Below are 17299 nucleotides of genomic sequence, written 5' to 3' on the forward strand. Positions count from 1 at the left end.
AGTGGACAGTGAGAGAGAGAGAAAGGGAGAAAGGTCTTCCTTTTCCGTTGGTTCACCCCCACAGTGGGTGCTGCAGCTGGCTCACCGCGCTGATCCAAAGCCAGGAGCCAGGTGCTTTCTCCCGGTCTCCCACACGGGTGCAGGGCCCAAGCACTTGGGCCATCCTCCACTGCACTCCCAGGCCACAGCAGAGAGCTGGCCTGGAAGAGGAGCAACCAGGACAGAATCCGGCGCCCCAACTGGGACTAGAACCCGGTACTGGTTCACTCCACAAGTGGCCACAATGGCCAGGACTGGTCCAGGCTGAAGCCAGGAGCCCAGAGCTCTATCTGGATCTCCACATGAGTGGCAGGGACCTCAGTACTTGGGCCATCTTCTGCTGCCTTCCCAGGTGCATTAGCAGGGAGGTGGATTAGAAGTGGAGCAGGCAGGACTTGAACCGGTGTTTTGATATGAGATACTAGCATTGTAGGCAGCAGCTTAGCTTACTGTGCCACAATGCTGGCCCTGATATATTGATTTCTAAAAGTTATTTTTAAAAGATATTTGAAAGGCAGAGAGAGAGAGAGAGAGAGAGAGAGAGAAACCGAGACAGAGACAGAGACATCTACTGATTCACTTCCCAAATGAGTTCAACAGCCAGAGTTAGCCAAGCCCAAGCCAGGAGCCAGGAGCCAGGAGCTTCTTCCAAGTCTCCCACGTGGGTGCAGGGGCCCAAGGACCTGGGCCATCTGCTGCTGCTTTCCCAGGTACATTAGCAGGGAGCTGGATCAGAAGTGGAGCAGCCGGGACTTGAACCAGCACCCATTTGGGATACAGGAATGGCTTTACCTGCTACACCATAGCACTGGCCCCAGAACATTTTTATTTATTTATTTTTAGTTTATTTGAAAGGCAGAGACAGTGAAAGAGTTGGGTTAGTGAGTTCACTCTCAAATGCCTGCAAAGCCATGCTGGGCCAGCCTGAAGCCAGGAGCCTGCATTCAGTCTGGGTCTTCCACAAAGGTAGCAGGAGCCCAAGTACTTGAGCTATCACTGCTGCCTCCTCGGGTGCATATTAGCAGGAAGCTAGAGTTGGAAGCTGGAACTCAAACTCAGACACACTGGTATGGGATGTGGGTGTCCCAAGCAACTTAACTGCTATGCCAAATACCCACCAATGTTGATTTTTCTGATGATATATTATGCATTTTATTTTTAGTAATATAAATCTTATTTATTCTTTACAGCAGTAATGCATTTGATGAATTAAATAGCCATCCTGCATACAACATAAACAAATTATTTTAAAAGAAAATAACCTTTATATGAAAAAAGAAATAATGTGAGTAATTTGGGGAATGATAACAGAGGAGATCAATTCCCAAGTGGGTTTATTAAATGATAGCTAGAGATTTGACTTTTAGGTGCTTTTATTCCTTTTTATTTTTTTAAAGAATTATTCACCTATTTGAAAGTCAGTGTCACAGAGAGGGAGAGACAGAGAGATCTTCCAACTGCTGGTTCATTCCCTAGATGGCCACAATGGCCGGGGCTGAGCCAGACCTTAGCCAGGAGCCAGGAGCTTCTTCCAGGTCTCCCATGTGGGTGACGGGGCCCCAAACACTTTGGCCACATTCTACTGCTTTTTCCAAGCTGTTAACAGGGAATTGGATCAGAAGTGGTGCAGCTGGAACACGAACCAGGTGCCATATGGGAACCGTTGTCACAGACAGCAGCTTTATCCACTAAGCTACAGCTGGCCTCTGGATGCTTTTATTGTGGAAGTCTAGGACTATTGACATTCTGCTTGGTCTCAGAGATCATTCTTTGTTAGTGTCACAGCACAAAATGTCAGGGAATTTATATTTAGCAATCAGAATTCTCTCCTGTTTTTTGTAGCCACAATACAGAGGGAGCATTGTCCTCAGTTTGTATAATTGGAACTCCATTGCTCCCACTGCCTGGGTGCTTGTCTTGTTACCTCCAGGACTGGGACCTTGTTCTTGCCAGTTTCTCAATGAGGATCCAGAATCCTGCCCCAGAATAGCCCAGTTGACCCTGCTGTGTGCCTCCAGTTTGTTCACTCTTGGAGTCACCATGACTGGGCTCTACTGCAATAGCCATGCACTCTGTGAGGGTCCTCCCTGACACTGACAGACACGCTGGCAAATGGATGGTTTGCACCCGGCTCGTCATCCATAGCAGCATTTTCTGCAAGCTAGAAGGGTCGCTTCAATTTGTCTACCTCACTTTGCTCCATGCCAGTACAGGATCTGGAACCTTCTGGTGTTTATCTTTCTTTTTTAGAGATGTCTTGAGATCACAAAGGACTTTCCTCCGAAATGCTGCGCATACCAGGGTACTTCAAAAAGTTCATGGAAAATAAAATTTAAAAATAAGTTTATCTTGGTGCAAAAATTTGAAATCCATGCAAATGAAATGTCTCAAATAAGTTCATGAAAAATTGCAATATGAAAACTGTGCATGATTTCAAAATGTTTTTACACCAAAATAAGCTTTCAATTTAATTTTCTATGAACTTTTTGAAGGACCCTCCTACATGACAGGGGTGTATAGATGTATGTATGTTTCCTGACTATGTCCATGCTCTTGCTTTTTTGTTCTTCAGAAGTGATTCCTAACAGCATCCTACTTAGAGTACTTACCACAAAGGGGTCGAGAGTCAGAACCTGGAAAGAAGATGTGGAGGCATCCATGAGCTATACTGACTGATGATTTTAGAAATGGGATCTGTGCTTAGGCTTATTTTATTTCAAACAGTCTTTCCTATTTTAATCTCAGTTTTCCTCACAGTATCTTCTCTGATGAGAATAGATTAATCTATTACAAATTAATAGGTATATAATTAATAGGTATATATTTTAATAGATTATAACCAGAAGTTATATATTCCTGGCTCATTTTTGCTATGGTTGTTTTGGGGGATAATATGGTTTTACCAAGTATTTTACATTTTTAAAAAAGATTTATTTATTTGTTTGAAGGGCAGAGTTACACAGAGGCAGAGCGAGAGAGAGAAAAAGGGGAGAGAGAAAGAGATAGTGTCTTCCATTTGCTGGCTTGCTGCCCAAATTGGCCAGAGCTGGGCCCATCTGAAACCAGGAGCCCAGGAGCTTCTTCCGGGTCTCCCATGTGTGTGCAGGGGCCCCAGAACTTGAGCCATCTTCTACTGCTTTCCCAGGTCCTAGCAGAGAGCCGGATCAGAAGTGGAACAGCAGGGACTCAAAACAGCGCCTATATGGGATGCTGGCACTGCAGGTGGCAGCTTTACCTGCTACACCACAGCCCCGGCCCTGGTTTTACCAACTTTTTCCCATCCTATTTCACCTTTAAAAATTTTACAGTTTAAATTTCACTTCTATAAAAGTTTTTGAAAGATTAATTGACTTAAAAATGGAATATCAGGATTCAAACAAAAATCATTTTAGCTGTTTTAACACTTGTTTAAAATGTTTACCAGTTGGTTGGAGGAAGCACATTTCCCCCTAGTATAGTCACTGTCTGGAGAGAGCCATTCTTGCTAAATTGCAAAAGCACGTTTTCATTAAATGCGAAACAATACCAGGTGAGAGAAGTAGCCAGATGATAGAAAAAGCATTTTATAAATAAATTGGGCTGCGTTGTAAATGTGTTATCTGCACTGAAGCCCCAGATTGATTCTACTGTGTGTCTTTCAACAATTAATGTGACAGATGGCCTCGAACAGCATTAGATTCCTGATCTTTGGTATCAAGCTTCAGAGGTTTGGCAGTTGCGCTGGCTGGTTGAAGTGTCAACCTGTCCACCAGCTGTTTGCACTTTGGTTCCAGAGCTGATGGGAAATGGCCATGGCTGTAAGAACACACCTCCTGTTCTTAAAAGGGGAAGCATTTTGGTTGGAATCTTTAATTTAAAAACATACATTGGAGAGACAGATATGTGGGATTGCAGTACAAAGCTCTGTCTTGCCAATTCATGTGTTGGTGAAGCCACCGACAACAGTTTTTCTGTGTTCTTTACATAGTATATGGAAATATGTGAGGGCAATCGAATAAGTTTGTGGTACATGGAATTAGAAGATAAATTTATTGTGGTGCAGCAATTCTGAAGTCCATGTATAACCACATACGGTGTATGTTATGTTTCCCGTTTTTTAGACGTGAAACATGTTAGGAGTCCTAAAGGTTGGAGGAGTGTGCAGTGATCATCTTTATACTCTCCACTAAAAGTCAACAGTTCTCATGTCTTTGTGTTTGGGTGTACTTGACCTGAATCATGGCTTACAGTTGGGGTGATTTCACACCACCTCTCCGGGACGTGTGGCAGTATCTGGGGGATATTAGGTTGCTGCTACTAGAGATGCTGCTGGGTTTTAATGGCTCGAGGCTAGAGGTGCTGCTGAGCCTGCCCAGGCACAGGGCAAACCCTCACAGCAGCAGAGAATTACCCATTCCCAAAGGTCAGAGGGACCACGGCCGAGGTGGATGTGTGGGTCTTAACTAACCAAAGGTGAGCTGTGCAGTTAATGACACTCTTAAGTGACATAACAAAGCCGTGTTATTTAAACAGAAAAAATCAAAGGAGGAGGAGAGTCTTGACAGATGGGATAGAGAAGGAAAAAGTAAAGTGAAAAGTGCTAGAAAACTGTACAAAGGAAGGGGAAGTTCCAAGATCTAAGGAAGAGGTGAGCTCTGTGGACAAACCTGATGGAGTTGTTGGTCACATCTGGGTCCTTGGCAGAAATGATCTGTATGGTCGTCCCAATTGCCACATCCTCAGGCACCTCCACAAAATAAAAGCCAGGTTCAAACACTGGGGGCTCATCCACATCCTCCACGCTGATGTGCACTGTTGTTGTGTCCTGAAAGGGGCCTAGGTTCAGAAAACGCATCTCTAGGTGAGGATTGGCTCCTTCCACTTTTAACGTGTAGCTTTTCTTGCTTTCAAAACTCAGGGGCTAGAAAGTAATGACAAGAAAATTGATTAACCACTAACATATATATTCAGGTTCCAATGGATGTCCAATACTGATGGCTGGTGGGAATTCCTCAAAACTCATTAAAATGGTGGAAAAGAGGTAAAGGGGAAGACTTTTCTCTTATTCTGTAGCTCTTGGTCTTCTAGTCAGTACCTTGGGTGGGGAGAATATGAAAGATGCCAGACACTTCAGGTATAGCTCCATTTACTCAGGGAAACATGGCTTAACCTTATCTGCTCTTTATCAGCACATTCTTTAGAGAAGGCCCAAGGAGACCTCAGGCTAAGGCCTGTTTGCCTGGGGCTATTCCAGTTGTGAAATGGAAAGTTATTTCCTGGAAACCTCTTCTGTCCCAGGTAAACCTAGATGGTTGGTGCCTTATCTTTAGTGATGGTTGCGCATTTGAAAAGATGCTGTGGCAACTGAGAGAGAAAATGAAAACCTTGTCTTTGGACTAACAAACAACTAGGGAGGCAGGCAGGCTGGTAGAAATGCATTGCTGTTTCAGAATATTCAGGCAGCCTTTTGGCTTTTCTGGTTGCTTCCTTAAAAGAAGTTCTTCCTTGAGTCCAAAGGCAATAGTGATTCTTTCCAAGAAATGAGAGGGTTTATAAAGGTTCTTGAGGCAGTGTCTGATCGATATTTGTATATTTGGCTCTTCCCCAACTATCCCTTTTAAAATCTTAATTCAATATTTTGCAGTGGAAGAAACGGAGACCCAGGAAGCGTGGAAAACAGGGCTGATCTGACCCAGTCCTGTGGTGTCAGAACAGTAGTGTGGGCTGACAGGTGGGAATTCCTCAGCCAGAGTTCAGCCACAAGACTTCATCTGTCTAGTAAAATTCCACCTCATAAAATATAATTTGTCGTGGTTGTTACTCCTTTTTGATCTATGATGACCTTCAGAATGCTTTATTTCAAACCAGATACAGCATTGCAGGGCAGGAAGTGAACTTAAATCCTGTTTGTGAAGAATAAACCCATTTATGTCTTTTTTTAAAAAAAGTGTTTGTGTTTCAAGTCACAATTATCTCAAAATATGAATAACTTAAAAATTGTGGGAAAATGGACAGTGAGTCTGATAGAGTAATTACAGTGGGCAGTAAAACAGTTACTAAAGCTCAACATAGGCCAGCGCCGTGGCTCACTAGGCTAATCCTCCGCCTGCAGCACCGGCAACCCGGGTTCTAGTCCCGGTCGGGGCGCCAGATTCTGTCCCGGTTGCCCCTCTTCCAGGCCAGCTCTCTGCTGTGGCCAGGGAGTGCAGTGGAGGATGGCCCAAGTCCTTGGGCCCTGCACCCCATGGGAGACCAGGAGAAGCACCTGGCTCCTGGCTTTGGATCAGCGCGGTGTGCCTGCTGCAGCATGCCGGCCGCGGCGGCCATTGGAGGGTGAACCAACGGCAAAGGAAGACCTTTCTCTCTGTCTCTCTCTCTCACTGTCCACTCTGCCTGTCAAAAAAATAAATAAATAAATAAAGCTCAACATAACGACAACAGATTTGTTTTTAAGCAGAGCATTCACTTGAACTTTTTTCATAAAACATGCTGGATGTCAGCATGTTTTGTGTTAGAAAAAGGCATGCCCCCATTTAAGTTTTGCTTTTGAGAAACAAACCTCAGTACTCTGTGATTTTCAATTTCTAACAAAGTTTTTGTTTGGTTGCTGTTGTTAGGTTCTCACTTGGTCGGCGTTTTTTTCAGTGCCCAACATTGTGTCCCTGTGTTTCTTAGTTGTCAACCATTTTCACATAAACCCAGCAACCCATTTCCCTCAGTCTGTTTGCCTCCTGCATTTTTGGGCAAAAGGCCAGGTTTCCATACCCAGAGAAATTGGCCATTTGGATTCAGATATATTTGAAGGACTAGTTTTACCAATTTACTTATGTAATCCCTAAATACAGATATTTTTCTTTCCTGGTAAATTACATTATATTCTCTTAAAATCCTTTCTTTATGTATCAGTAATCTAAAGTGGATGCTATTGTTGATGTTAGATTTGAGCTTGGCAAAATTTGTTTTCCCTTAATTGTAAGTCATTTTTCTAAACTGGTGGGAATTTTGTACCTGTTTTTTAAATTATGGTATAGCTTACATTAAAAGTAATTTTTTTCTTTTCTTTTTAAAAAGATTTGTTTTATTTGAACGGCAGAGTTACAGAGAGAAAGGGAGAGAGACAGAGAAGGACAGAGAGAGAGAAAGAGAGAGAGAGAGGGAGAGAAAAATAGAGAATCTTCCATCCTCTGGTTCACTCTCCCAGTGGTCACAATGGCCAGGTCTGGGCCAGGCTGAAGCCAGGAGCCAGGAGCTTCCTCTGGGTCTCCCACATGGGTGCAGGGGCTCAAGCACTTGGGCCATCTTCCCCAGCTTTCCCAGGTACATTAGCAGGAAGCTAGATCAGAAGTGTAGCAGCCAGGATGCCAGAGTCACAGGTGGCTTTGTTACCTGCTACACCACAATATTGGCCCCAAAATTCATCTTTTTTTTCAAGTACAGTTTGGCAAGTTTTGATGAATTTATTTGGTTATGTATCTACCATGATAAGGAAGATATAAAACTGTTCCTCCCCTCTGCATAACCTACCCTGTGCCTCTTTGTAGGCAGCTTCGCCCCCCCACATCCCACCCTTGGCAACCACAGATCCATCTTCTGTCCATTGTAGGAGTACATCTAAATGGAATTACTCACTATTTAATCTTTTGAGTTTGGTTTCTTTCACTAAGCACAATGCATTTGAGATTCATCCATGTTGTTTGAATGAACAGTTTGTTCCTTTGTATTGCTGCGTCATATTCCAGTGTATGGATGTATGACAGTTGGTTTATTCCTTCTCTACTAGAGGCATGTTTGGGTTGTCTCTAATTTCTGATATTTGAATAAAACTATTATAAAGATTTGACACAGGTTTTTGTGTGAGCTTAGGTTTTCATTTCATATGTGTAAATATCTAGAAGTATGATTGCAGGATTATGTGATATATTTTTAACTTTATAGGAAACTTCCAGACTGATTTGCAAAGTGCAATATCATTTTGTATTCCCATTAGGAATGCAGGAGAGTTAGAGTTTCTTCCTATCCTTGTCAGTAGTTGTGTTTTTAAATATTTATTTATTTGAAAGGCAGAGTTAGAGAGAGAGAGAGAGAGAGAGAGAGAAAGAGAAAGAAAGAGACCATCTGCTGGGGAGAGAGAGAGAGAGAGAGAGAGAGAGAGAGAGAGAGAGACACTATCTGCTGGCTCACTTCCCAGATGACTGCAATAGCCAGGGTTGGGCCAGGTGAAGCCAGGAGTCAAGAGCTTCATCCAGGTCTCCCATGTGGGTGGTACGGGCCCAAGTACTTGGGCCATCTTCCACTGCTTTCCCAGGGGCATGAGTAGAGAGCTGGATAGGAAGAAGAGCAGCTTGGATACAAACTGGTGCCCACATGGGATGCTGGTGTTGTAGACAGCCACTTAACCCTCTCTGCTACAATACCAGCCCCCCATATTTGATTTTAGCTATCTTTGTATGTGTGCACAGGTGTATAATGGTTTGGATTTGTACTTCCCTAATATCTACTGGTACATTTTTCTCTGTCTTCTTGAAGATTTCTTTATATATTCTGTATGAAAGTATTTTATCAGGTATGTGATTTGCAAATATATTCTCCCAATCTGTGAATTGTCATTTCATTCTTTTAACAATGGCTTTTGAAGAGCAGAAACTCTTAGTAGCAATGAAGTCTTACCACTTTTTCTTTTTGTAGAATGGGATTCGGGTAGCAAAGAAATCTTTGCCTAATTAGGGTCACAAAGATTTTCTTTTATGTTTCTTGTTAGGAATTTTATAGTTTTAATTTTTTTATGTTTCAGTATAAGATCCATTTTGAGATTATTTTTGTGAATTATAATTAAGGCTCATTTAAAAATATTTGCATACAGTTTCTAATTATTCCAGCAGCATCTTTTTTAAAGACCAGAATGAGTTTTTAATTATTGTTGAAATTTATTTTTCATTAAATTGTTTAATGATTTTTATATTATTTAAGGCTTTTGTCTCTCTCACTTCTACTTTTAAAATAGAAATAAATCATTACCCAAAACACTAAGATTTAAATTGTTCACATTGGTATGAGTTTGGTTTTTCCTTCTTGCATTGTTTTTATTCTTATTTATTTATTTAGTAAATATAAATTTCCAAAGTACAGTTTATGGATTACAATGGCTTCCCCTCCCATAATTTCCCTCCCACTCACACCCCTCCCATCTCCCGCTCCCTCTCCCATTCCATTCACATCAAGATTCATTTTCTTTTCTTTTTTTTTTTTTTTTTTTTGACAGGCAGAGTGGACAGTGAGAGAGAGGGAGACAGAGAGAAAGGTCTTCCTTTGCCGTTGGTTCACCCTCCAATGGCCGCCGTGGCCGGCGCGCTGCAGCTGGTGCACCGCGCTGATCCGATGGCAGGAGCCAGGTGCTTCTCCTGGTCTCCCATGGGGTGCAGGGCCCAAGGACTTGGGCCATCCCCCACTGCACTCCCTGGCCACAGCAGAGAGCTGGCCTGGAAGAGGGGCAACCGGGACAGAATCTGGCACCCCTACCGGGACTAGAACCCGGTGTGCTGGCGCCGCAAGGTGGAGGATTAGCCTAGTGAGCTGCGGTGCCGGCCAAGATTCATTTTCAATTATCTTTATATACAGAAGATCGATTTAGTATATATTAAGTAAAGATTTCATCAGTTTGCACCCCCACAGAAACACAAAGTGTAAAATACTGTTTCAGTACTAGTTATAGCATTACTTCACATTGGACAACACATTAAGGACAGATCCCACATGAGAAGTAAGTACACAGTGACTCCTGTTGTTGACTTAACAATTTGACACTCTTGTTTATGGCGTCAATAATCTCCCTAGGCTCTAGTCATGAGTTGCCAAGGCTATGGAATCCTTTTGGGTTCACCGACTTCGATCTTATTCCGACAGGGTCATAGTCAAAGTGGAAGTTCTCTCCTCCCTTCAGAGAAAGGTACCTCCTTCCCTCCTTCTTTGATGGCCTCGTTCTTTCCACTGGGATCTCACTCGCAGAGATCTTTCATTTAGGTCTTTTTTTTTTTTCCCCAGGGTGTCTTGGCTTTCCATGCCTAAAATACTCTCATGGGCTCTTCAGTGAGATCCAAATGCCTTAAGGGCTGATTCTGAGGCCAGAGTGCTATTTAGGACATCTGCCATTCTATGAGTCTGCTGTGTATCCTGCTTCCCATGTTGGATCGTTCTCTCCTTTTTAATTCTATCATTTAGTATTAGCAGACACTAGTCTTGTTTATGTGATCCCTTTGACTCTTAGACCTACCAGTATGATCAATTGTGAATTGAAATTGATCACTTGGACTAGTGAGATGGCATTGGTATGTGCTACCTTGATGGAGTTGAATTGGAATCCCCTGGCACGATTCTAACTCTACCATTTGGGGCAAGACAGATTGAGCATGTCCCAAATTGTACATCTCCTCCCTCTCTTATTCCCACTGTTATATTTAACAGGGATCATTTTTCAGTTAAAATTTAAACACCTAAGAATAATTGTGTGTTAATTACAGAGTTCAACCAATAGTACTAGAACAAAACAGAGAAAAAATACTGAAATGGATAAAGTATTACATTGTACATCAGCAGTCAGCACAGGATCTGATCAAGTCACTGTTTCTCATATTTTTTTAACATCAAAGAATTGTTTATTTATGTATTCATGATCATAAATAAAATAATAATAATATTTGAGAACCTAGATTCCGTGCAAGAAATTTCCTAGAGTTGGTGCATACAAGAATGAAAAGTTATTTATTTATTTATTTATTTGACAGGCAGAGTGGACAGTGAGAGAGAGAGACAGAGAGAAAGGTCTTCCTTTGCCGTTGGTTCACCCTCCAATGGCCACTGCGGCTGGCGCGCTGCGGCCGGCGCACCGCGTAAAAGTCATTTATATCCTTGAAAATTGAGTCATGAAAGTTATGGCACAATATAGTAATGCAGCTTTAAATATTAACTAAGCAGAATTAAGTATTACTTCCTATGTTCTCATAATGCTTTATCATACTTCCATTATAGCTTCTCTTAATTTGTATTAATATATTTCTATATTGGCCCCCTTCCCCAGATTTAAGGGCTAGGGGTATAACTTAGTCATAATTTTTATTCCTCAGTGCAATATTTTTATTCTCTCTAGCAAGGCCTAAAGCCCAAAAGGTAGCGGCAAAATATTAAATAGTGCAAAAAGTTTTACAATGTATTATTATTATTTATTACTTAACTGAAAAATCTCTATTTTATGCTACCATATTTTCAGTAATTTTAAGATGTACTTTTTCCCTATTTTGATTGTTTGGAAATAGTTTTCCTGTTGATTGATGACATTTTAAAATTGCTATAGACTCATTAGGAGATGATGGGATCTAGTTGTTATCACCTGTGCATGCCAGACCTGGTCAGAGCTATTCATACTGTTATATTGCTGTTGAGTTCTGCATATTGTGGATAATACATATATTGAACTGTATGTCTTCAGAAAGACTGTGCTATGATCAAGGATTGAAACAAAAGTTGTGTAGGCAGAGTGGCATGGAAACAACAGCAGGGAATAAGTCTGATATTAGTGAAGCAAATATGTCTAACTGTGGCTATTAGAACTCTTTAACTATAAACAAAGAAATAAGAAAGTGCTGCAGCATTTAAACTGGCAGGATTTTTAAAAAGTGGTACATAAAACAATAATATTTTCAATTTATGGCATCTTAGATTTGGTGAAATGCAGAATTTTTGTTCTTTGGGACCTGCCTAAGGGGAGCATGGACACTAAATAATTACTTGTTGTTTTCTGGAAGATGGAAGACATGCTGAAGACTAGAAAATTGTGCATCTATGGAATAAAGAACATTCTGAAAATTATATATTTCAAATTATACTTCAAGCATTTAAGAGACTGAAAATCAATTGATTGATTACTTAAAAGCTAAAAAGATACAAGGTGCTGGTTAATAATTAGTGTAGTTTTATGAAGAAGACTCAATTCTATCAATTCAATTTAATTTCTCTTTTGGAAAAAGTATGTGATGTTTAGATAAATAATAGGCCGAAGGGAAATACATCAAAAGCAGAACTTTTGTTTCAATTTTTTATGACATTGTTAATGACAAAGTAGGAGGACGGGTATATACCAGACATCTGAGTGAAAGGTATTCCAAAGGTGTAGATTCAGCAGTCAATAGTTTGTAAAGTATTTATTACATGTCAGTTGTCCATCACCCAGCTTATTGACTTCTTTCTTAATTCCATTTTCTGATAGCTTATAAGTTCAGAAGAGAAATCAAAATGACCTTGACAAAATTGACATGCATTTTGATTAAACATGGAGATAGTTGTAGTAATGACAATGAAAGACGGTGTCTTATGAGGTTCAATATTTTTTCCAGGTAAGGGAGCTGGAGAAAAGACATTATGAGGTTCCTCAAATTGTTACAGTTAATAGGCTGCTTTTTAATGAGTGCCTTGTAATAGGTTGGAAATTGTATTGTGATAATTTAGCATCAATTAGTAATATTATTTAGAATTTTATCATATATTGCTTCATTATATAAAAATTTAAATATTGAGAATCTCAAAACTTCCTGATTGTTTAATTTTTTGGATAGAAATTAAAGAAATAATAATTGCTCAGAACTTTGGGCATTTATAGTTACTAGTCATGGCTAACAAGATAATAGGGGAATGTTTTTAATGTTTCATCCTGTACGAAGTTGATATTATTTTTGTCACATTTTAAATTCTAGTATATTATTCTCAAAGAATGAGAATAAAATTAAAATATTTTAATCATGTCCAGATTTATTTGGTGATTCAGTACATTTCATAGTTTTGTGCTGCCTTTTTTTTTTTTTTTTTTTTTTTTGGACAGACAGAGTGGACAGTGAGAGAGAGAGACAGAGAGAAAGGTTTTCCTTTGCCGTTGGTTCACCCTCCAATGGCCAGCGCGGCCGGCGCGCTGTGGCCGGCGCACTGCGCTGATCCGATGGCAGGAGCCAGATACTTCTCCTGGTCTCCCATGGGGTGCAGGGCCTAAGTACTTGGGCCATCCTCCACTGCACTCCTGGCCACAGCAGAGAGCTGGCCTGGAAGAGGGGCAACCGGGACAGAATCCGGCGCCCCGACCGGGACTAGAACCTGGTGTGCTGGCGCCGCAAGGCGGAGGATTTACCTAGTGAGCCACGGCACTGGCCCTTTGTGCTGCTTCTAAGTTGGATGTTAGTTCTAAAGATTTTTGGTTGGAAGAATTTTGGATATACCTGTTCCTTTGCTGTATTTCATTGCACCTTAAATGAATACAGAACAGATATGTGAACTCATCCTTTCTTTTCTAAAGTAATGGTGATTCAGGTCTATGAAACAGCATAGAATAAAGATATTACAAATCCACATAACCTTCTGCCACATTGTAAGGTACAGACAGGCATGTTGCTTCTGTCAGGGTCATCAGTTATCTTCATGTTCCTAAAGTCTGTGGTTAATTTTCGGTGTTCTTACTTGGCCGTCAGCAGTGGTGGTCACAGATGATCACCCGCTTCTCTTGGAAACACTCTTTATACCCACAAGGTACCATACACCCTTGATTTCCTCCTGACTTCCTGATCAGTCTGCTTGCCCTTGCCCTTCTGACCTCCGCATGTTGGGGTGCCTCAAGTCCCATGTTACTGTGTCCTCTTTTTATTTATACTCAGTCTCTTGAAATCACATTCCATTTTATTTGCTTTAATTTTAATGGACTCTTCTGTTTGTTTCATATCCTCATTTAATCCTGTAGGAAATTCTGTTGCTCTACTTTTAATGTGTATTCATATTCTGAATACTTATTTTCACATCCATTCCCACTCCCGTATACTAGGTCACCATCACCTCTTATCTGGGTTATTACAGTAATTTTGCACCTGTTCTCCCTGTTTCCATCTTTATGCTTTTATCATATTTAATATCATATCATATTTATTCATATATACTCAAAGCATCCATGACAATAACTTGTAGAAAGGAGTTGGATTACCTTCTTCACAGTTATGATGCCTACTTGGAAATTGGGATCTGTGTTAATGTCAAAAGCATCAGCACCATCTCCATCCACAATAGTGTATTTCATCTCTGCATTGATTCCTTCATCCAGGTCCTTGGCAAACACTCTCCCCACAGTGGAGCTAATTGGAGCTGACTCCAACACACTCATCTGATAATGTTCTGTGGAGAAAATGAAGAACATGCCTTCTTGATCATCTGCCACTATCAAACATGTCATGTCATTGTCACATCAAATCAGCCATGCTATGTCAAACATCTTCTTTGTTCCAAAAATTAACACTTCAGTTTTACGGATGAGAATTGAAGTCCAGGGAATCTCAGAACATAGTCACCCAAATAGGCTTGTGCTGAATGTTCAATAAGGAGGAGTCAAAACAGATTGATTGTAATGCTAAGAGTAGGAAACATAAAAACAATTGTTTCTCATCCCAGTGAATTTACCTTCAGGGTAGTAGGAAGTTCTCTCTCTTTCTCTGTTTTTAATTGAAGATAATTCTTTTAAAATTTATTTTCATTTTACTTGAAAGTCATAGAATAAGAGAGTGAGAGTGAGAACGAGTGTGAGAGAGAAACAAAGAGCTTCTGTATGATGGTTCACTTCCCAGATGGTTGCAACAGCTGGAGCTGTATCAGGCATAAGCCAGGGGCCCAGAACTCAATTCAGGTCTCTTCCATAGGTGGCAGGGACCCAAGTACTTGTGATTGGTTGGATCCACAGATGGGGAACTCACGGGCATGGAGGGCCAACAGTACTTCCTAATGCACTAAAATGTTTCCCCAAATGTCAGTGCTGTCTGATAAAGAAACAAAAAACGTGAAAACAAAGCCCATATATATTCTTTTTACATTTCAAATGGCCACCTTCACTTCAGTTCTCTGGCCAACCCAGTGTGTTGAGTGCCCACCTCTATGTCCACATGCCCAGAGCTAATGGAGTCCAGCAGTCTGTAAGGAGGAAGAGTCACAGGGAGCAAGTGCCACCAGCTACATGAGTTGTCCATTAATGAGTCCTTGCACCTGTGATTGCTCACTGCCTGCCTCTTCATGGACGGACACGTGGTGCTCTTTCTCTTGTTCTATAATACATTACCAAAAAACATTCTTACAAGTGTATGTAGGAAGCTCACAGTTGGTAATGTTCTTCTTTTTGACTTGATATCCTGAACTCACATTTAAATTTAGTTCATTTTTCATCTCTACAAAGTATCTTTGGTAACTTATCTTCTCTAGGGCTCAACTTTTTGGTGTTCTTCATTATTTTGTCAATTATAATATGACTGACTAAAGAAAAACTATACATTTTCAATAGTTGAGTGCTCTCTTTCATTTTTAAGATTTATTTATTTTACTTGAAAGTCACAGTTACATAGAGAGAGGAGAGGGAGAGAGAGAGAGGTCTTCCATCCACTGGTTCACTCCCATCTGAAGCCAGGAGCCAGGAGCTTCTTCCGGGTCTCCCAATGAGGGTGCAGGGCCCAAGAACTTGGGCCAGGCCATAGCGGAGAGCAGGATTGGAAGTGGAGCAGCGGGTACTAGAACCGGCGCCCATATGGGATGCTGGCACCAAAGGCCGTGGCTTTGCCTGCTACGCCACAGCTCTGGCCCCTGTCTTTCATTTTATTATGCACTATGAGCTACTTCAAAGCTGGGGTGTCAGAGTTTCAGTTTCACAAAGACTTAGGCAGGGTGACAGCATCCAGCCACCATTCTACCATGTACAGGAGAGAAAATGATGGCTGTTATTTATAAATATGAGCATGTTTCTTATAAATATGAGCATGTTTCTAATGTTTCTTCTAAAAGTGGCAAGCACTTGGATTTCTGGTTTCTTTTCTTTTCTTTTTTTTTTTTTTGACAGGCAGAGTGGACAGTGAGAGAGAGAGAAAGGTCTTCCTTTTGCCGTTGGTTCACCCTCCAATGACCACTGTGGCCGGCACGCTGCGGCTGGCGCACCGTGCTGATCCGATGGCAGGAGCCAGGTACTTATCCTGGTCTCCCATGAGGTGCAAGGCCTAAGTACTTGGGCCATCCTCCACTGCACTCCCTGGCCTGGAAGAGGGGCAACTGGCACAGAATCCGGCCCCCCGACCAGGACTAGAACCCGGTGTGCCGGCGCCGCAAGGTGAAGGATTAGCCTAGTGAGCCGCGGCGCTGGCCTCTGGTCTCTTTCCACTTACTTCCAAAGTTGTTGATGATTACACACCTTGCTGCCACAGCAGTTTTTGGGAAAAGCAAACAAGTATCTGTCTACAGTTTTCTCCACACCAGGAAAGCTATGTTAGGTGCTATAAACATATACATAGAATTTTTACTGTGATATACTATGCTTAAAATAAATAGCTTGAGATCTTGATATTCCATTATATTTAATTCAATTAAAGTTGACTGAGCTTGTTCAATGTAAAATGAGTGTATATTTGGTCACCATCCTGTTACTAGTTATGATAATATTTGTGGAAAAGAAGTGGAATTTCTGCGACGAGGAATCAGAAAATTAGGGGCTGGAATAGTGGCATAGCAGGTAAAGCTTCACATGCAATCCTGGCATCCCAAATGGGCACCAGTTTGTGTCCCTGCTGCTCCCTTTCTGGTCCAGCTCCCTGCTAATGGCCTGGGAAAACTGGTGGAAGATGTCCCAAGTACTTGGGCCACTGGTACTCATATGGGAGACCTGGAACAAGCTCCTGGCTTCAGCTTGGCCCAGCCTTGACCATTGTGGCCATCTGGGGAGTGAACTAGCAATTGGCAGATTCTTTCTCTATCTCTTTCTGTCTCTCCCTCTCTGTAACTCTGGCTTTCAAATAAATAAAATCATAAGGCAGAAAAATTTATTCAGGATAGAATTATGGAAAGTGAGTTAATCTAAACAAGTTTAGCAAACATATGGGGAAAAAACTTAATTTTGAGATAAATGAAATTATAAAAAAGTCCAAAAATAGTGATCATTTTAGTGGAAGCAGAGATAATGTGGGAGGATGCTTTGAGACCAGAGATTTCAGTTACTTTATATTTTCCAATTTTCTTCCACGAAACAATCCATACTTCTACTTTATCCTATATATCCAAAAATATAGTCTCCATTACTACTGTATTTTGAAAAAGCTTGAGTGGTGTGAACCTGTTAGTTTGCAGGGTAGACAAGATTAAAACCCCAGTTTTCTTCATATTTTGTTATGCTGTTGTGACACTGTCATGTTTGGGTGACGTGATTTTCCTTCAATATGGCCAAGCCCATATATTTATGTAC

At 41.2% G+C, this 17299-nt stretch overlaps 1 protein-coding gene across 3 annotated transcripts in view; it reads right to left on the minus strand.

Moving 5' to 3' along the window:
- CDH20 (cadherin 20) overlaps nucleotides 1–17299 on the minus strand; it is a 241767-nt gene that overhangs the window by 28482 nt on the left and 195986 nt on the right. For all 3 annotated transcript variants that reach the window (XM_051851165.3, XM_051851166.3, XM_070050090.2), the window contains 2 exons: nucleotides 14024–14211; nucleotides 4686–4939 (listed from right to left, as the gene is read on the minus strand). In XM_051851165.3, the coding sequence (XP_051707125.3) occupies nucleotides 4686–4939; nucleotides 14024–14211 (442 nt within the window). The remainder of the gene's footprint in view (nucleotides 1–4685; nucleotides 4940–14023; nucleotides 14212–17299) is intronic.

The sequence above is a fragment of the Oryctolagus cuniculus genome, chromosome 10 (genome assembly GCF_051225735.1).
Source record: "Oryctolagus cuniculus isolate XC-2025 breed Fujian yellow rabbit chromosome 10, ASM5122573v1, whole genome shotgun sequence".
NCBI classification, from domain to species: Eukaryota; Metazoa; Chordata; class Mammalia; order Lagomorpha; family Leporidae; genus Oryctolagus; species Oryctolagus cuniculus.